Here is a 21,611-nt window from a genome sequence, read left to right on the forward strand (position 1 = left end):
TGATAGAAATATAAATACCTTTCCACGTGGACCCTCCTGGTTAGGGTAAAGTGATATATTTCTAGTAAAATAACAGTTCTGCTGAGTCAAAAGAGCATTCTTGCACAAATTGAGCATAAGATGAAAGAAAAAGTATTTGGGACACAGGAAAAAGGAACTTAAATTACTTTTTCAGCAACAAAATGGAGTGAAGACATTGTAATGAAATTAAAAGAACGAAAGCTCTTATTTCTCAGGCAGTGTTGAACAGCTTGTCAATAAGAAGAGGAAACACTGCTTTTATTAATGAAGTTTGCATTAAAAGTATATCTCAGCAGCATGCAGAGCTACATCATTCAAGGAATAAAATTCTGGGGGAAAATAAGGACCAATGGTGGAGGGGCAAGCAATTGCACATATAAAAGAAAACAAATTTCAAAAATTTGTTTTGAATAGATGGGCTTTTTTGACATACAACTTATTCCTTTTTTTAGTTCACCACAGAAATTGTACTTAATTTTGTTGAAGCCTGTTTCTGAACGGCAAATTAGTCCAGATACTTTTCAATATGGGATATTCTTCCAGCAAAGAACATTTCAGCAGTTTTGATTCACTTGAAGTGAACCAAAACTAGGGACTTGAAACCAAGGTCAGCTGCATGTCTCTCCTTTGGGGTCAGCCCAGAAAGGGCTCCTTTCCCCTCTGTGCTGCTCTGACTTTCTCCTTTTCACTCTGAAATGCCTTCTGGTGCATCCATGTGCACCCCCCAAAATATTGTATATTCTGTGCATCCTTTACATCATGGTGGAGGCTGTATCTTTGGTGGGCTCTGCTTTTGCTGTGAGCAGTGCTGTGACAATGGAAATGTGATGGAAGTAGGACTTGGGTGAGCACGTGGAATGAAATGTTGGCAGACAGTGTTGCAGGAGGATGTATTTTATGATATCCCTCTAAGAAAACATACGTGGTTTTTATAAAAAAAAAATAAAATCTGAGAATCAAAGTTTATTAAGAGTCAGACTGGTTTGAAAGGCAGTATTTCAAATCATGGAAAAACCTGCAGCCACTGTGAAAAATCTCTTTACTCTGCCTTCTAAAAACCTCCACTGAAATCTCTGCTGTTGGGGTGGGTGAAGGTGCCTGACAGTTCCCCCTGGTCCAGCACAAGCCCAGTATTCCTCTTGCTGCCTTTTGCCTGTTTATGCCCAGCATCTCTTGCCATCCAGATGGGGAAAAGCACATGTGACAGCATGTGTGTGTGATTTGGAGCAGCAGATGGGTGCGAATGACAAACTGTTGCCTGTGTAGGCACCTACCTAGAGCTGACTCAGAGTCCTGCCTCTGTGTGTTGCTGTGCTCTTCCTGCTCTTCCCTTATGGGCTCCTGCCTCCTGACCCCACAGGGATCCCGTGCAGGCATCCAGATTTCAGTGCTGGTGTCTTATTTGTGGTGTGCCTCGTGTCTAAGCACAGGGCGTGTTAAAAAATCATATGGGGGGGAAAGCAAGGTGGGACTGATTGATATTCCAGCTCTGTAGTAAAGGGACACCTCACTTCAGTGTCTTTTTAATTCCTCAAGTGGGGCTGTCACCTGGCATTTCGTGCCCTAAGCTGCCTTGCCCTGTTCTGATCCTGCTCTGAACGTGTTCTGCAGAAGGAGAAGGGTGATGGGCAGTGAAGTGCACTGAGACAGGAGAGGTTGGTGTTTCTGCCTTGGTCCTACAGCTTTGGATATTGCCACTGCTCCAGTGTGATGGGATCAGCTGGCACAGGCTGTGCCCGACAGCGTGACCCCAAGGAAATGCCAGCAGCAGGGAAATTTATCCCCCAGATGTGTTTTTGCATGCATTTCAACTGGACTGTCGCTTAAAATTGTAGGGTGGGAGAACTTAAAAGGCGTGTATTTCCTTGAGCTAGGCCCTTTAGGGTCAGCAGGGCCACAAATGCTGCGGCCATGCATGCACATGGACGTGGTAGGTTGGGAATGCACTTGGCACAAGGCTTGGCAAGGCATTGGTCTAAAACCCACAAACTCTGCACCTTCTCTGTGTGCTAGTCCTGACAGCTCTGCTGTAAGGCCTGACTTGGGGTATCAAAAGCAAAGCCCTGCTCTGCCAGTGCTCTGAGCTCTGCTCATTCCATAGAGCCAGCAGAGCACCAAAGTTTTGGTGCCTGTGGTCCCATAAATGTAGGTAATCAAATCCTACTGCTGCCTGGCTGAAACACATATTCTGTGGCCAGGAATCTGCATGTAAATGTCAGTGGGAAATTCTCGTTGTGAATTTTCTGTGTGGCAGTTGGCTTTTTTTTTTTTTTTCCCCTTTATTTTAAATCATGCAGCTGCAAGGATGAGTAAAAAAGATCCCTGGTTTGCTGCTGGAGAGGGAGCTGAGCCCCCTGTGAGCTCCCTGCTGAGGACAGTTGGGAAGGAGATGGGAGAACTGGGCTGCTTGGGGATGGAGTGGGTGAAATGTGTCGTGCTGGAAGAAGATCACTGAACTGATTTAATTAGTTCCGTTTCAGAGGATCCATTTCTGCTCGGGTCACTGCTGCGTTCATCTATTTGCTTTTTTCCCCCCTCTTAGCAATAGACAAATGCAGGGTGATAATTAATTTGGCAGGTTGATTGAGATTGGGTGGCAGAGAGGGGAGTTTTCCTGGATGAGTGATGAAGCATCGCTGGTTGAGCTAAAAGTGAATAGTCTGAAATAGAAAGTAGTTAGTATAAAATCCCCCCAAGGGTGTGTTTAAACTGAATGTACTTTGAGTTTTGACATTGAGGTTTTTAGTAAGCTACCAGACTCTACAGTGTAATTTTAGGACATTTGCTAGCTGGGATCTAGCTGTTGAAATATCACTGCTGTTCTTCTGCTTTGTGAAGCCTCAGAACCAGGAAAAATGGGGTGTTAATGAAAGAAAGGGCTCATTTGTGTGGGTGACAGGCTGAAACAAGCCTTGGCAGAGCAGTGCTTTTTTTCTTTTCCAGGCCAACCCTGGAAGCTGAGGCTTCACCTGCCCAGACTTAGGGCTGCTCTCAGAGTGGGAGAAGGCTGTGTGGGTCAGTCAGCTTTGTGGGAGGCCAAATTCTCCTTCCCTTAACATTGTCATTACTTCATCGCAGCTATCCCTCATGAAAGTTAATGTGTTTCAGTAAAACGAGCTGCTGGAGCTGTGCTACATTGCTGGCTTTCTGCCTCCCTGTATTTTGGCCTCACCAGGCACCAATTCCTGGAGTTTTGTGCTTCACACCAGATGGACACTAAGTTACCGCATTGCCATAAGCAAAGTTTGGGGTTTTTTTCTTTTCAGGAAGTGCTCATGGCATCACAAGAGATCTGGTTTGGTCAGGCTGCTGGGTTCTGCTGCTCACAGAATTCCCAGTTTGGGGGGACAGTGGCACTGCCACCTTTGTTATCTGTGACCAAGCACTTGGAGTTAGGATGTTTTCTCTCTGTTTCTACCTCCTTCCCCTTCGTGAGTGCCTCTGTTCTGCTGAGAGGTTTGAGCTGGCAGCTGTGACAAAATGCCATCCTGCATGCACAGGGAAGAACAGAGGTGACACCAACAAGTCACACATGTCCCTGTCCCCGCTGCAGTGGCTCAGTTCCCTTGCACTGGAACCACTTCCAAAGGTTAAATGTCTGGTGAAACCTCCATGCTTACTCAGCCCTAAGGGCTTTTTTCTGCTGAGACTGCCAGTAAGGATGTCAATTTGATGATGGTTTGGATTGTTGTTTTTTTTTTTTTTTCCTGTGAGGTAGACACTTATCCACTGGGAACCGAATTGGAAAATTCCCATTTTTATGCAGACTATCAGAGAATGGTCAGTTATTTGATGAATGCACTTGCTAAACTCACTGAGTTAATTTGCCTTCCATGTGAGCTATGTGTGCATATTGAGGGTGATCCACCTGAAATCAGAGCTTGACTGAAAAATCCCTGAAAACGTTTACCTGCTTTTCCAGAGGGTTTTTAATTGCTGTGCAAAAAGACATTTTTTGGGAGCACAGACCCTTCTATGCACTGGTAGCTAGCCTAAAAACGCACACCCCACCTTGGAGGTTTGTGTTAGCAAAGTGCAGATGAAACCTACATGACACCAGGATCTCTGAAAAGATGGAAAGTGAGAGAAAAGCTGTGCACTAAAGAAAGAACAGAATTGGGAACATACATTTCAGAGCAGATTGTTTTATAGAATTCTTTAGACTCTAACAAAAGAAAAAAAGATTTTAGATACCTGAACATGATTTCAGACTTTGCTAACTCTGCTGCAGTAGCTGTCTGATTATCAAGCTTGTGCCAGGCTTGGTATTGTGAATGGGATTCTTAATGGGATTCTTAATTCTTAAAGTGAATGATTCCCAATGGGAAAAAAAGTAAATAAGCTTTCTGACTTTTTTAGGAACTTAATTGCACCAGAATGGACTTGACTGGGTAGCTGTGAGATCCAGGAACTTCATGTGTGTGCTGTGAATAGCAAGCAACATTTAAATAGTAATTCTTCTCCTTTTTATCAATATGCTTTAGTTCTTTTGTTAACCTGCTGTTACGTTTAGCACTCTTGATGTTGCTGTGTTGCCCTGGCATTCCCATACTGAGGAATCTTCTCTAAGGGACTGTTGGTAAATTATGTCTGTGGCTAAGGTGGGAGGTATCAGAGTAGCTGTGCCCACAGTTTTTCTCTCACCACTATAGACATTTTTCTCTAAGGCTTTGATTTTCACAACTATGCTTAGAATGGGAAAGTGGGAAGATTTTTCATATATGGAAAATCTGGTGAACACTTTTACTTGTGGATTACTAGTCCACCAGATCAATATGCCTATTATTCATCTACCAGATCAGTTCAAGGGGGATAAGAAATCTGTTTATGATCAGTTTAATTGTTTTGCACATTTATTCTGAAATTAAATATCCAGAATAAGATCATTAATTTAAGAAGCCTTTGTTAAAAAATCTGCGATACATCTGCAAGTAACTCTTTGTGTGGAATCCATCATTGAGGATCACTGAAGAATAAGAATTGCTTCCAAAAAAACAAAATAAAAAAGGGGCAAAAACCACTCCCACCTCCTCCCTTCCACCCCCCACTCCCCTCAAAATCAGGTCTTTTCTCTATTTTACTACAGCTCTGCCTCCCAAACCTGTTGTTTAAAATCCTCCTTGATGTGTGAAGGATTAATAGGGACCTGAGAAATTCAGTGGTAGGAGTGAGAATAATAGAAACACGCATGGATTTGTTTTACTGCTGTCATCTGTTTAAGTAGTTGTGACAAAAATTTGTATAAAACCAGATACAGGGTGTGGAGGTGGATATTCCTGTGCCTTTTCTTTTTCCCCACCTACATTTGGTTTGATTTTTTTTTTTTTTTAAACTTCCCAGCAGCTTCACATTCTCTGAAGTGAAAGCTGCTCATTTTCAGGGGTGCTGAGGAGCGAGGGGCACAGCAGCTGCCCTGAGCCCACTGCTGCCAGCCTGCTGTGTCACTCATCTCTGTGTCCCTCGCCCACCCCGTCGGGAAGCCAGCATCCCTGCATGCTTCCTCCCTGAAGAACTCAGCTGCAGCTTATTGTCTGGAAATAAAAAGGCCGTTTGCTGCCATGAGAACCTCCTCCAAAATGCAGCCTCTTGCCGTGTCTCCCAGTGCCAGAGATGAGCTCATTCCCCTGGAGCTGCATCCCTGGTGAAGCCTCGGGGCGGTTTGCTCGCCGTGCCTTTGGGGCACTCACTGCTGCTGCCTTTTGGCTTGTCCCCCCCGTGCTGCTGTGCCCACGGGGCTCCCCTCAGCCTCGCTTCTCCAAGGCTTTGGTTTCTCCAGTCCCTGCTGCCACGGTGGCTCCTGATGCTGCTCGCTGTCCCAGCAGGGTCTGCCTGACCCAGAGTGCTCCGTGCAGCCTCTGGCTCCTTGCTTGACCTCCCAGCTGGATTCTCCTCCCAGCAGCTGTCGGAACCCAAGGTGTCCCTCAGACACTCTTCCGGGTCCAGGTCAGAAGCCTCTGAGACCCTGGCAGGCAGCCGGAAACCCCTGTGGCTTTGAATCTGACCCATGGAACAATTTACCAACCTTGCAGGAAGAACAAGAAATCACAAAAGTTTAGATATTATAATAGAAGTAATCACAAAGTAAAAGGTAGGATTTTTGAGTGCTGTACAGGGGGGTTTTAGGCCTTGTACAGAGGGGTCTGAGTTTTGTACATGGAGGTCAGAAGTTCTAAGATGGAGAGATTTGGGCATGCCCTGTCCTCCTTCTTTCTCCTTCCTATCCTCCATGTTCTTGGTGATGTTGGCACTCACAGATTGGTTTAGAGTAGAAAGCCACTGTTCAATATAGGTGATAGGCATTGGGGAAAAACTATAAACACCTAATAGGTAATGTGTGATATAAAAGATGGCACCAGCCCCTTGGACAAGAGAGACGAAGACGAAGGGAGACGAAGGGAGAGACAGAGGGAGAAGGAGTCAGGGAGAATGTCAGGGAGTCTGTGTGCCTTGAGATAACATGCAATAAACTGCCTTGAGACCGGACGACTGAAGACTGCTGAGTCTTTCTTTGAAGGCACAGGTTGGAGGAGAGACTTTACCACCACCCGGGGTCACCCCAATCTGGGGGAGACTCCGACAAGCAGCTCCCTCCAGGACTTCCAGCTTCCCCAGGGCAGCAGCTTCAGAGGACGTAACTCCATCCCCACATGGGTCTCAGCCTGCAGAGAAGACATTCACTGCAGCTCCTCTTCAGACCCATCCTTGTTCCTCGTTGGCCCTGCCTCCAGTTCAAAGCAGCGCCAAGTTCCAAGTTCCATTTCTGCCTCTGCTGTGATTTTAAAAGCTTATCTCTGCTTCCAGCTGCTGTCCAGCAGCCCAGAAACCTTTGAAACAATGTCTTTGATTAGGAAGCAACTGAATGGCTCTTAAATGCTCAACCCCAATTTATTACTTTGGTTGGTTTGTTGCGGTGAATTATTTCGTTTAGGGTTTTTGTTGTTGGGTTTTTTTTTTGGTTTTTTTTTGGGTTTTTTTTTAACCAGTCTTGGAACTGAGGCCGCCCTTGGTGATTTGCAGGGCTAGAAGATGCTGGGAGCGTTTGGGTGGAGAGTTTCCTCTCCACAGTGGCTGTGATGACACGAGCACGCAGCTCACACATCTGGCCGAACAGCGCGGCTCTGACATCTCGTGCTTTGTGCTGACCCTGGGAGCTGGCCAGGGGCTGTGGAAAAGGGATTGTTTTTCCAAATACTGGAGGCCTTTGCTGCCTGTGTGTCATGGCCTGCACGTGCCTGTGTGTGATCACTCTCACCACACAGCGAGGAAGGCGTCTCTGACACCTCAGGGTGTCAGATTTGGTGGAGAAGGTGGTCAGAGCAGCCAGTTGCTCCCGTGTTATGTTATCAGGATCTGGCAGTGGTGAATCTCAGCAGCTCCAGCCTGCTTAGCTACCCCTGCTGATGGTGTCCACACCAAAATTCCCTCCCTAAATCAATCGAGTCAGTAAATAATCTCATTTATCTTGATTAGCATGAATATGCAGGGAACAGTCTATCGGATAGAAGGAATCCTACTCAAAATAGCATGTGCAAAAACACCCTGTTGGCTTCTGTGTGACCTGACTCCTGCATGTTTGTAAAAATAAATGTTTCCTCTAATATGTAATCAAGGAAATAATTTGTGCGTTTTTTTTTTTCGTTACCGAAAAAAGAACTTATCGGGAACATTTTGTGCCTACATGCTGGTAACAAAACAGTTTCTTATTACCAGTGGAAATATGATCCTGACTGGAGCATGGCTAATACCCATTCAGCCAGAGAATATGGATCATACTGTGCCCCATTCAGCACAAGCTGTAAGGAGGCAGTGTCAAAGAGCTCAACAGTGAGACACTGTTTCACATCCTCAACATGCCCATTCAACTGAATCTCTCCCAAAGAGGGAAGATGTTATGCTCATGTTTAAATAGAAGCTCTGCTATTTTGGTGAAGGTTGAAACCAGGTGCCAGCCTGATTGGGTGCTCCTATCTTGCTCTTCTGGATGTTGATTCCCAAATATGAACATCTCTTAAAGCTGCTGGCTACCACCCAGCCAAAACTTCTCATAATCTCATTGGTAATTCATTTTTACTGCTACTAAATGTGCTAAATCCTTGCAGGAGTGGCAAAATGGCATTTTTGCAGGTTCCCAGCTGTTTGGGAGAGCTCAGGCTGCCCTATTCATGTATCACAGCCAGTTCAGTGGGGAATGTTGGATGCAAGTGTTTGGCTCCCAATCCCAGATGGAGCAGAGGAGCAATTTCTCTCACATTCCTGTGCTTTGCCTTGTGTTCACCTTCCACTAGAGAAAGCAGGAGTCTTTTATGTTCACTGTAATGGGAACGAGGTATCCAGCCACAGTCTCAGCCTTTAAAATGCAAGGGAAGGAGCCAGTGAGCTGGGGCAAGGTTCTCTCGTGCATTTGGTCTATGTGATCTTGTTTCAGTCTTCTTGAATCCCATTTATTGTCTTTGGTGACTGCTGGCTGGTTTAGCTCACTTTTGTCATCACCATCTGGTTGTTTTTAGAACAGTGAAAGTGTTGTGTATGTGTAAATATGTGTCGAAATAAAATTCCAGAGTAACAGACTATAATCTGAATAGAATTAGAATAGACTTTGAATGGATTTAAAGGGTTTTATTAAACACTAGATGTAATTAATTAATTGGTCCTCTTTAATACTTACAAGGAAAGGATCTGCTCATTCCCTCTAATGAAACTATGCTGAGTTTAAACAATGCTTTAATAAGTCCATGTGGTTTCAAAATGCTGTTGCATTCTGCTGCTGAGGATTCCCTTCCCTTTCAAAGAATATACATGGGACTGCTTGTATTTTAAATATTGGGTTTTTTTCCTGACTTGTGCCCAGTTGGGGAGGTCCTTATGATAAGATTATGTATTCTCTATTACTCTGACTCAGTTTTGAGTCACAGAGGGTTGTTTTTTTCTGGTTGGCTTTGTTGGAGTTTTTTTATCTCATCTTTTTTCCAGCCATTGCAGAGTTAGCAGTATTGCTGTTTCCAGTGTGCCAAAATTAAACCCCCCAGTCCAGAAAAGATTGTATAAGGGAAAAACAGGACTTATAAACAGCTGAAAAGGTTTAAATTGTCATACTTCACTTTCTGTCTTCTTATTTACTTAGAATTCCTACAATATGTGTGGGTCACATTTTTCTGCAGTTCTCTAATACTAGGGAGGCTAAGAATTATGGTTTATGAATTTTAATGAAAGTTGAGATTCTTATGTAATCATTTGCTGGGGCTTTAATTCAATAACCATATAGGAGAAGAACTGCATTTAGAGAGGCGAGGGCTGAAGATGCTATTTTTTAAATGGCTTTGTTCTACTTCAATATGGGTATCTCAGAAATCTGATGTAATGTAGACAGTCCTCTATACCATTCCCCACTCCTTTGAAGCTATTGCTGCATTAGTGAACATAAGCTTTAAGACCACAAGTCAATAAACTTCATGGTGAAGAACTTGAAATTTAGAGCACAGGCCCCCACCCTACATCTCCAAAAGGAGACAACCCCTTTCACTTCTCCTCTTCTGTGTGTGGCATTTTGGTGCTGGGGTCTTTTCCACTCCTGCTTCCTCTTGCACTGACAGTCCTCACCCTCAGCTGGAACAGGGGAGTGTTTTCCCTGGAGACCTGGAAGTGAGTTATTAGGGTAGAGCCAACCAGCTGGTTTTAGCCAGGGCCAGTTTTTGTGCATTCCTGAACACGCAAGAGTCGTTCTTGTTGCTAAAAGCTGCTTTCATCTGTGAGTATTAAAACTGCCAGGGATGGGTTTCCAGGACAGTTGCAGATGAAATGTAAAGTAGCTCCTTTTCTTCTAAGAGAGACTGCATGCATATGAGCTGTGTGGGAGTTTGATTTCAGTTTTACCCCTCCTTTTCTGCTGCTGATACATGTAGCCTTAGTTGCCTGGTCAGTAAGAATAATAAATTTGATGCTCTGAGGCTGTTTATCATCACTCTGGACCAAATTGATTCCAGAGAACTTTCAGAGGAGGTAGTAGGGTCTGGAGCAAACCCATCTGTTAATGATGAACATAAACCCCCCCTACTTCCAAATGCATTTTATGTCATTATCTCTATTTGCATGCACGCACCAATTAAGCAGTATATTATTTTCTTTTTCTATGATTTCAGAAGGTTGACTCACTCAAATGGATTTATGCACATGCTCTGTTTTCTCTGAGTGTAGTTGGTTTGTTGTTTGGTTTCGTGTTTTTTTTGTTTCTTTTTGGGCTTTGATTTGCCTTTAATTCTGATTTCTTAATTTTTTAATTTTTATTCAGCTTGTGGAAATAATGATTTCTACTTAGCCCAATAGTTCAGGCATTCTTTCCTCCTTTTCTGGGTGTCATGCTCCAGCACCTATTGTTTGTCCATGAAAAGAAAATCAGGTTCAGAAGCAATTGAGCAGAGTATGGCTTGTTGAGCTAAAGGGTGTCACACTGAGGCAATCATCCCTCTGTAAAATGCTGGCCTGGCAGAGATTTTGTCATAACTCCGGGGTTTTCTCCTTTCTGAGGCATTTTTGTGTGGTATCCTTTTCACTTCATTTTTCATTCCTTCACTGCTGCGTTAGCAGGGACCACCATATGCCAAGAACGTTCTAGCATGAGATGAGCACGGCTTTTTAGATAACGAGGGAGAAATAAATTTTAAAGCCAAGTTAGATTTCTATAACAACAGTAGGAAAAGTTTGGTTTCATAGGTCATGGATTAGATATAATGCTTGAGAACAACCTCACTGCTTGAGCTGGGGACAGCCACAGCCCATGTCACTCAGCAGAACATCCAGGCACAGGGAGACAGAGGACATCCAGGGAGAGATAACAGTGGTGTGGGCATTGCTTTATGCTGGGGACAACTGATCTGTCAGCAAAAATACAAATGTGGCTGATTCCACCAAGGCACCCTTGTGGAGAAATTAAATTGGACAAGGGCTGTGTAAACTGCTACAAGGAGTTTACTCATAAAATGGTGACAAAATAAGGAAGGGCTCTCTCTGTTGGTTCCAATGAATTTGTGACTGCTTCACTGGTGACTTGGCTTCTCTTCTGTGAGTGATGTTGATAGTTAGACACTGGGAAATGGGGCAAGGATGAGTTGTTACGGCCTTTGGACTCACTTTTCACTGTAGCCTTAGCTGCTGCTGCAACACCCAGTCTGTGCAGCCCCCCAGGATTGCCCACTCGTGGTGGAGGGACGGGATTAGGGATGGGCAAACAAAAGCTACCTGCAAGCTGGGCAGGAGCAGGAGTGGTGGAGCAGAGCAGGAGTTGGCTGTGGGGCTGAAAACTCACTGTGGAGATGTGAAGCACCAGGCAAGAATAGGGATCAGGATGGGCAGACTGTGCCTAGAGGGGAAGAAATGTTTAGGAGGACTTGATTTAAGTGTGAGGGCTAGTGGTGATCACCCTGGCACACATCAGCCTGCTTTCCTGGGACTGGCTGCACTGGGGGCATCCCTACCCATGGGAACAGTGATTCCAGGCCTGCCTTATGAGTACACCTCTCATTTTTGGTGGCAGTAAGAAAGCAACCTTTCTCTTTTCAGTGAGCTATTGTGAGAAATGGTATTTACTTTGAAAAAGTTTAACAAGGTTTATTAAAACTTTATCAAAAATTACAATAGAAGACTGACTAGAGAAAATAAACCCAGCGCTGGGAGCAAAGGATTTTCTCTACTATGTTCTCATCTACACAATGTTCTGCTTTTTAACACTTTGGCCTGTCTTGCAGCTTTGTCTATTGACTCTTTCTTTGCTGTCTAGTGGTGGAGATTACTTTCTGAGATCTTGATTTGAGGTCAGGTGTTGCTGTAGTAATGAGCTGACTTTCTTAAATGTCCCAGCTATCTCCTGAGAGCAGTGTAAAATGGGGGGAACATAACTATAAATTTATAAATCTTCCCCTAGTATATACATAATATTTGTTCTTTAATTGTGAGAGCCAACTATTTCATTGCTAAATTAATTTTCTTTTTAGCCAAGTGAATTAAGAAAGCAGGAGTTACTTCCTCCCAAGGCACAGGGGCTAAGAAGTAAAACTGAAGAGGGTTTTTTGGTCCACAGAGGAAAGACAGGTAGGAGGGTTCTGGCAGAGTTTCTTTGAAGCACGTAACCTTTGATAGGTGCATCTCTTGGTAGTTTTTGCACACCAGTTATTTATTTACAGTTATTTATTAAAAAAAAAAAATACACCAAAGCTGTGCTTCATGCAGTAATGGAGAACAAACAGTGAAACCCAGCAGAGCCAGCGTTTCCACCAAGAGTACATGGGAAATAGGAAAAAATTGCAGTAAAATGAGGGGGCCAGTCACAAGGCTGTATCAGGTAAAAAAAAAAATGATGTGACATTTCTGATCTTTGATGCCTTTCTTCATATGTGGTTTGTCTCCAGTTTTGGAGGTGGATGGTTGTAAGGAATAACTTAAAAAGAAGGAGCCCTTGGGAAAGAAAGGGATAAGTAGGAACAGTTAATGGAGAAGATAAAAAAAAAAGTCTCATAATAGGAGATGCATGTGGCTTTCCTGATTCTGCAAAGTAGTTTTAACCTCTTGTCCTGGGATGAGTGTTTTGAAAGCATGTTCTGCAATAAGTGTGGGTTGGAAATCTCCTTGCCTACCTCTGAACTGGGAGAAGGCATTTCCTTTGGGAAAGAATGTTGGGAAAAATGAGCAAGAAAATGTTCATGACTGTGAGTCAGTACATGCCACACTAACCCTCCTATCTTTCATTCACATATTTTTATATTTGAATTAAGCAATGCTCCTGTGTGTAGGAGCAAACAATGCCCAGAAGAAATCCCTGAGCAGATGTACAAAAAACCCCGTAATTCAATGTTGAAATAGATTTAAAGCTGTTTCTACTTACCATGTCTGATATAAAATGTACATTGCTGATTAATCAAATGTGCCCTGTTTTTGGTAATCTCCTTGTTGATGTATCAGCTGTCCTTTTGCCAGATCAGTGTTAAACATTTGGCTAAAGCTGAATCTATGGCAGTGGGAATTTTATTGGCATGAGCAGAATTGTGATGCCAGATGTGTTTGGGTTCTGAATGTAAAGGTACAGTGTTACGTGGCTTTATTGTGAGGCTAAAAGCTGTGTGAGATAAATCATGAAAGCAAACCTGTTTATTTCCAAGAAAAACGTGTAATGGATATAAAAGCATGAGTGTTTCAATTAAAGCTAATGAGTGCAATTTATCACTTAGCTCTGCTTTTCTTTGTTTTGCAGCTCATGGGGCATTCTGAATGGGATCACAAACGAGGACCCAGAGGCTCACAGGTCAGTTGCTCAGTATTTTGTGTTCAATTTTGGCTTTTGCTACATTTGAGGCATTCAAGCAAGTTTTCCATCTGATTTTGGCAAAGTTGTTAATTTTGTTAATATTTGCAGGGTTTGGAGCAATGGAAAAAGGCATAAAACCCTGACAGCTTTCATTAATATAATTTTTGAGCTGTAATTCAAACAGTTGATCCAGACAGAGCTGAGTCATCCACCAGAAAGGTTTTTTAAGTAGCAGAAAGATGGATTAGATGTATGGAGAAAGCATTTCTTACTCAGCTGTCTCCATCAGGACATCAAAGCAATGCAATTTCAAACAGTGTGGGTAGGTTTTGTTTGGTGGTTTGTTTTTTGTTTGTTTGTTTGTTTGTTTTTTTTGACCTGACAAACTTGTTAAAACTTGGATGGCTCTCTCACCATGAATCCTTTCATTATTGACCAAGGTGGAACAGTGTGGGGAGGTGCAGAGAAGCCACGTGTAGCCACTGCTTTGCCTTGACCTGTCACTGGAAGGAAATTATGCCAGTAGTGTTAATGGTATCATAATCCATTCCAAAATTACCTCTAGTAACTCTCTCTTGTAATTATCTATTACAATTGCTGCAAACAAGGCATCATTACCTGTGTTGATGTTCAGGAATTTTCCTGCTTGGGTAAAACAGCCTTTCCTATCTAGTGTTGAAAGAACAGAAATACATTATTAGATTACATTATTAGCCTTTTGTACTTGCTTTTACCTCAGGTGAAGGATTTCCACGTGGATACTTTGTACAAATGACAGTCCAGAGGTGTCATAAAAGCATTAAAGGATCTGTAACAAGGTGGGAAAAGAAAACTGCAGAATGATAGATCAGTTTGGGTTAGAAGGGACCTTAAAGATCATCCAGTTCCAGCCCTCTGCCATGGGCAGGGACACCTTCCACTGTCCCAGGCTGCTCCCAGCCCTGTCCAACCTGGCCTTGGACACCTCCAGGGATCCAGGGGCAGCCACAGCTGCTCTGGGCACCCTGTGCCAGGGCCTCAGCACTCTCCCAAAAAGTAATTTCTACCTAACATTTAATCTAAACCTACTCTCTGGCAGTTTGAAGACATTCCCCCTTGTTCTCTCACTACAGTTCCTGATGAAGAATCCCAAAATGACCCAGCCTTTCTGATTACCTTGTGTTATCCTACTGCCCAGACACAAAAGCCAAGGAAGAAAAGGAGGAAAAGTTTCATTAGAGAGGAGTAAATATGCCTCAGTTTTTCCACTGTAGCTTTAGAGTCTCTCTTTTACATGACTCTGAAAATTGTCTAGATAGGAATAGCATTAAATCTAATTTAATTAAGCTCCTTGAAAGGTTAGGAGAAATTAAGGAGGTTCTGATTTTTTTGCAGAATAGAAAAGACTTTTAAAAATCCTTTTGTGGTTCAGTTACATTGTTGCCAGTTTGTGTCCTTTAAAAAATGCACCTGTTGTAAAGAACAAGATCTTGCTGAAAAATTAAGGTGAATGATGTTTTAGATATACTTAAATACCTTAAAAGCTAGAAAGGAAAAAAAGGGAAGCAGAATCACTGGTTTATCATAATGTAAAACTAAAATCCACGTAGGAACTCCTGAAGTTACTCTATCAAGACTCATTAAAAAAGCTCTGATTCAGTGAAGGGTTTTTTTGTTGGTTTTTTTTTTTTTTTTTTAAGAGCTAGTAGGTTTTCTATGGCATGTGTTGAAACATGAGGGGAAGCTACTACAGTGCATGTCATACTTCTTAATGGCCCACTTGGAAAACATGTTCCTTTTCTGCACGTGGGAGTGAAATGCAAAGTGCTGGAGCTCCAGGTAGAGATGGATCTCAAATGAAATTCACTGAGGCCTGTGGGAATTTCTGTTTGCAGCACTTTGTCTCGTGATAAGCATCTGCAATTCAATAGAATGTTAATGGCACAAGTAAAAAGCTGTCTTCACAATATTTAACTTGCTCATGGCTGTGACCACCACTGCACTCCCCTTTTGAGACTGCCCACATGTATGTGTATGTATGTTGTAGGATTCCTTTTCTCTTAGAATAATTATACTATTAAGGCTGCTCTAATTAGATTGAATTATAGGTTGCCTTACAAAGAGCGGGGAGTTCCTGGTACATGCTTTTTTTTTTTTTTTTTTTTTTTTTTCCTTTTCTTTTTTCATCCCTGAAGACAGCACTGCCTGCTGTAAGTGCTCCATGCTGGGAATTTATGGATTTGAAATGAAGCAGGAAGTGCAAAGTGAATTTCATTACATTTCATGCTTAATTTTAAAGATTAATACGTGTTAGAATTAAGAATTTAGGTGTGAAACTTCAAAACTGAGTTCCAAATTAAAGAAATTCCAAATTGTTCAGGAATATTTAATCCACCTAAGGAAATGAGTCTCAAATATATACATGCAATCTGTAGAACCACATCGTGTGAGGGGAAAATATCCATCCCGCTTGTAATGTTGGCACGTGCCACAAGAAAGTGTGACTAGCAGAATTCATCCTTGGAATATTATTGCTCTGCAGAAAAAATATGCAAATTGTCCTTTAATCATTCTACTAGAACACAGTGCTTGGTGCTGCCAAGATCTTTCAGGTGGGACCCACGGCACACTTTGTGCACACGTTTTTACGAGGGCTCCTGGATGTGTGGGAGTAATTTGCTGCTCTGACATCAAGACTTGTTTGGCTTGCTGGAGATGTAGGCGTAGCCCCAGAGCCAGTGAAATCGAGCAATCGTTCCTCCAGCGCTGTAAAAGCACGATGGTGGAGAGAGAAGCACGGGTCCAGCCTTTTTAATTCTCTTTAACTATAAAAGCTCTCAATTATACATCCGAGGTGCTGCGTTTTACCCCTCCAGTTCCTAAGCAACAGCTATTTTCAGATTGAGCGCGTCTGGTGTTGTCTACCTACTCCAGGCTCCTTCCTGCGAGGTAGCTGGTGGCTGGAAGCCGGGCTGCTCGCTGCCTCAGCCTCTTGCTGTGGCACTGCAAGGACGCAGATGCTTTAGGGGAGCAGCAGGAGCTGGGCTCTGAGCAGTCTCCACCTGGCAGCTCACAAAAACTTGCGCGCTCCGGGGAGCTCTGGCGTCTACAATGAAGAGCAGGAGTGAGAATTAAGGCTCCTGCCGCTGGTTTGGGACAGAAGCCTTTTTGTCAAGTCTGGCAAAGCCTCCAGAGCAGATTCAGGATGATGAGCCGGAAATCTCTGTACTTGCTGAAGCGCAGGTGGGAGTCCATTCCCGCTGCTGACCAGGTACTGTGCTCTGGGAATCTGTCGTGTCTCAGTGTGCCCTCAGTGCCACTGTAAAGAGGATTACAGTGACCTAACGGGGCTGTAGGGGTTCTCTGGACACAGTGAGAGCCAGCTGCTCGTTATTTGTCGTTATGAATGCTGCAAAACGTTGGTAAAGCTGATTTTGCAAGGGCACGTGTTTGTGAAGGTGGAGATGCCATGGCAGCCCACTACTGCAGATGCATTTAATCAAAAAAGTCTCCCTGCCTTAAAAAAGGAGACTTTTCTAAAGGCTTTAGGGGTATTTTAAACTAAGGGAAGGGTATTTTAAGGGCTAAGGGAAATTGTAGTCTACTGTTGATGGGTTGGTGCATGACTTTTTAGCTTTTCATATCTTACATACGTGTGTGTGTGTATGAGGTCGCTGGGGCATTGGCAGAGCCTCGGCGTTTTCAGAGTCCTCTTGGTTGATGTGCCATTCCAAGTGTGCTAACCAAGATGAGAGAAAAGCAGGTGCAAACAGAACCTATGTAAACATCTGCTGGGAAAAGCAAATACTGTCTCCAGAAGCAGGACTAAGATGTGATGAATGGCAGTGTGATTAGTATATTTCCTACTTCTTGCTCCAGGCACTCCAAGATTCTCTGATTTTTTTTCTCAATACTTAGCTTGGGATGTACAGATAGTAAAAGAAATAATTACAGAAAGAATATTGGTGAGCTTACAGCTCCACTCTCTTCTCAGTCATAATTCCATCTCAGTTTTCCATTTATAAAACAGTTGACTATGAATGGTAGTCTTTATCTGTAGAAAAGAGACAATTGTTTGACAGGAAGAACAGAAATGCCAGTTTTTGAGAAGCATCTTCCTGTGCGTTTTTATTAAGAGGGAGAAGGGCTGGGAAGATTACATACCATATTTTATGTAGATTTGAAAGATAAATCATGCCACTTGGAACTTCTAGAGATCTCAGAAATACTGTTTGTCAAAAAAACCCAAAAAACAAAACCATGCTGTCACATTATTAGTCACAATAAAATAATAAGGCATTGCTGATTAATACAATTTTATTGTACTGAAAGGAATTTAATTGATCCAGATCAGTCCAGCATTCTTAAATTTCCTAGAAAAAAAGGATAAATAAATGCTCTGTTAGGAAGTGAATAATTTGTGTTCTTGTTTCTGTTAAGAAGATGTTTGAAATAACACTAATGTTATTTCAAAGGAAAGCTGGTTTTCAGCCTCACTTTTCCAGCATTTCCTTTGAATCACTCTAACCCTAATGTTGCATTGCATCATACACCCTGTTGTACCACAGTATGTGGGAAAAATAAATATTCCTCACTTAGGTGTGAGGTGTGCGTGGCTGCACTGAGCTGTGCATCAGTTCCATCAGTCCCCCAAGCCCCCTGCAGGGGTTTAAAAGAGGAAAGGGAATTTCCCTGACCCATCTTGCCACTCTGGGAGAGTGAGACTCAGCAAGTGAGGCAGGTAAATAAACACAGTTAACTTGAGCATAGTGTGAGTCTGTAAGGATTGACTGAAGGAAAATGCAGTTTCTGTGCAAGATGACAACCCCAAAGAGGCAACTTGCTGAGTGTTTTAGGCTGGTCCTGTTCACAAGCTGTTGTATAAAAATAATGTCCCTGCCTTTTGGTGCAAATCCATTCTCTAGTCCTTAAAGGGGTTCAGTCTCTTACAGTGTTCTAGGCTGACCTGGACAAAATGACTTTGTGTTTTGACAGGTAAGCAGTTACATTGCAGGTTGCTCCTCTACTCAGAGTAGATGAAAGGTATTTGTGTTAACAAGTAACAAAACCTCTCCAAATGGGCTTTTGCCACCTAAAATTAAAACAAAAACAAACAACAACAACAACAACAAAAAAAAAAAAAAAAAAAAAAAAAAAAAAAAAAAAACAAAAAAAAAAAAAAAAAACATAAAGGAAGGAAATAAAATCAAACTGTAAAAGTGGGATGTTTGGCTTGATCTTGTTTCTGGTGTAAAACAATGTGGCAGGTGTGACTTTTAAGAAAGTGGAAGCTGTAAGTCCACAGTCAAGTTTGATACTCTATTTGAACATACTTTCTGGGGTTTTTTTTAAGTCACAGAGTGATTTTTATTCCTCATCTTGCATTCTCTGCATGAAATCAAATGACACCCAGAACTGTTTAGGCAAGGCTGAGCAGCCTGAGAAGTAAGGGTAGAGAAAAACCAAGAGTGGTTATGAAGTCTACAGACAATATAGTTGGAGGTTGTTGGCTTGGGGGATTTTTTGGAGCTAGGTTGTTATATAATTTTATTTTTGATCTTTTGAGCATTGTTTATGCTCTCAGACACTACATCACAGAGGTCTCCATGGTTTCCAGGCTCTGGTATGACAAAGGAATTTTCCGCTCATTGTTTTGTATTTTATGGGTGTGAAAGAGTGAGGAAAATAGATTTAACTGGGAACCCTGAATTAGATTTCTTTGGGTTTGGCTGATGAAAAGTGTCTGATCATTGTGTTCATTTTTACATGTGGAAGATATATCTTTATCCTGGGGGTGTTTTGCATGGGTAAATTTAAGCTAAATAGTGAAAAATTAAATACCATCTATTGGCCTCTATTTAACAAACTGTAATATTTCTTAGTTCTTTAATCTTGGATGGCTTTGTCAATAATTCCAGAAGGAATTACTTTTATCTAACTAAGGAAAGAATTTGTGAATGCTTTTCTTCCTTGTCCATCCAGCTGTTCAGATTGCTTGAAAGCCCTCTCTGAAGTTTCAGACAGGGGTTTGGGGAGTAATTCTCTGTTGGTTTTATTTGGTGTGTGTGCCTGAGGATCTTGTTTCTTGGACCCGTCCTAATTTTTTATTCCTGAGAACTGCAACTGAGGATGCTTTCACTGAATGGATATGGATTTAAAATGTTTTGGTAGCCAGATGAGCCAGAGGTGTTAAATATTTGATGTAATGCTGTTGAGTATTTCCACCTACCTGGAATTCCCTATAAATTTCATGAGCTGTAGCCTTTGAGCATAAGTTTGTTTTGATACTGGTCCTAAGACAGGAAAAATCTTCCCACATTTTCCCATGATGAAAACTTCTAATTGTTTCATTGGTGGCAGTGAACTTAAAAACACAAACTAGATTTCCACAATGATGTAAGAAGAACATGACCAATAGTTGCTATAGGGGTTTACATACTTTATATATTTTTATATATTTTTTAAACAGTCATGTATTTATATATATATATTTTTTATAGCTGTGGATAGTTGAAAGGAATGTACTATGCAGTTCAATAAAAGCAGTAATATTTTTTTAGATAGGAATTCGTGCTCACAGCAGTGTGAGCAGTGGTAATGCTTTCTGCAGCATTAGATTGTGATGGATTGGTGTAAAACCCATGAAGTGATGCTTCTCTTACCTGCCAGTGATTCACAGCACAGCTGTGCCTAAGGCAGTTTGCATGCACAGTGCAATATCCTGTTCCTTACCATTGATGTGGTAGGTGGGACAGACTTCCACAGGGTTTGTGGAAGGGTGCTCAGCAGCAAATGAACTGATCCTGAGTCATAACTGCAAAATGAAAAACCAAGGGATTTCCTGGGTTTCATATAACATTGCATCATGCAGCCTCCATATCCACTGCGTGCTCACTACAGAGCAGGGTCCTGCTGGGACACGTCACTGCAGTGATCCTTGTACCTAACCAAATCCCTTCTACTTCACCTGAAAACAGTTTACAGTTAAAAAAAAAAAAAAAAAAGGTTTCCTGTTAAGAATGTTTTTGTGGGTCTTCGCAGTTCTTCATTGTTAATAAAACCTTACATTATCCTTTCATTCAGCTGACAAGCTTTCAAAGCTTTAGTGGCAGAGCAGAGATTTGCAGGGTTTGGGATGTTATGAGAAAGAGGCCTCGTGGCAGGGCTGTGGGCTGGTTGGAATAAGGGGCTGGGGGAGGAGAGTTGCTTTTGCACAGCAGGAAAGGTGCAGAAAGCTGAGCCTGGGATTAAGACACTACCTAGGAAATTCTTCCTTGCTTTCTAATGCAGCAGATGGGTGATGCAGAGCAGAAAGCTATCTCACAGAAATAATCTGCCTCAGATTTCTCCTTGCTTCTCTTGGAATGAGGAGTTGAGGCACAGGCATTCTCTGGGACTGTGGGACCATTTCTTTCTGCTGCTCTGAGGTAAGGCAGGACCTGTCGTACTGTCACAGCTGTGACCCAGATGATGTGGGCAAACCTCCTGCAACCTTCCACATCCATCACTCACCCCTTGGATGGAGAAAAACCTTTGAAATGGTGTCAGCCACCCTGAGAATCCTCTCTGCTCTCAAATTCTCTGTCTCAAAGTGACTGGCAAGGGGACAGGAGTGGATTGGGAGCTCAGTAATGGCTTTCACTCTGTCATGTCACTATTCTTCATACCTATGCAGGAGCTCAACACAGATTTCCAGAAGTGTTGCCATTCTTCTTCAAAACCCTTCTCCACCTTTATTCCTCCCAGGTTTGCAGTGCAAGTCCTGCTGCTGGCCAGGCAGTCCAGCTGTGAGGCAGAGAAGCTTGCTGACAACACTCAAATTGTATTTTACTTCATTCAGCAAGCAAGTTCCAGTTCAGGAAGGTTGCAATTTGTAGGATCATAGCCATGCTGCTGATCAGTGCAGTTTGGAAAAGGAATCAGCACTGAAATGCAAACTGGAGTGGGAAATATATGCTGGGGAAATGACTCCTTGAAGAAGCAGCACGGTAGGAGTAAGAAAGTTTGGCACAGTGCCATTCGTCCCGATATTTTGAAAAGCAGACATTGTGGCAGAAGCTGATAATTGTCCTTTTTTTCCCCATTTTTTTTTTCTTTTTTCTTCCCCAAGCTTTTTTCCCTCAGGCTGGGGAGTGAATGTCCACTGGTGTGGTGCAGATATGGATTGCCTATGGCAATTGCAAGGAGAAGATGGGATTGTGAGCTGTCACCATTTGGAGCAGAGGAAAGAGATTTTTTTCCATCTGGGGTGATCAGACTCCTGAAACACACCTGAATCTCCCTGCATTTTCCTCTCTTCCTGGCAGTTTTCATAATTTAA

The 21,611-nt window shown here is 42.6% G+C and overlaps 1 protein-coding gene across 1 annotated transcript in view; it reads left to right on the forward strand.

Moving 5' to 3' along the window:
* PDE3A (phosphodiesterase 3A) overlaps window positions 1-21,611 on the forward strand; it is a 222,608-nt gene that overhangs the window by 133,229 nt on the left and 67,768 nt on the right. Inside the window, exon 2 of the mRNA XM_053943940.1 lies at window positions 13,259-13,309. Within this exon, the coding sequence (XP_053799915.1) occupies window positions 13,259-13,309 (51 nt within the window). The remainder of the gene's footprint in view (window positions 1-13,258; window positions 13,310-21,611) is intronic.

Source organism: Vidua chalybeata, chromosome 5 (genome assembly GCF_026979565.1).
Source record: "Vidua chalybeata isolate OUT-0048 chromosome 5, bVidCha1 merged haplotype, whole genome shotgun sequence".
NCBI classification, from domain to species: domain Eukaryota; kingdom Metazoa; phylum Chordata; class Aves; order Passeriformes; family Viduidae; genus Vidua; species Vidua chalybeata.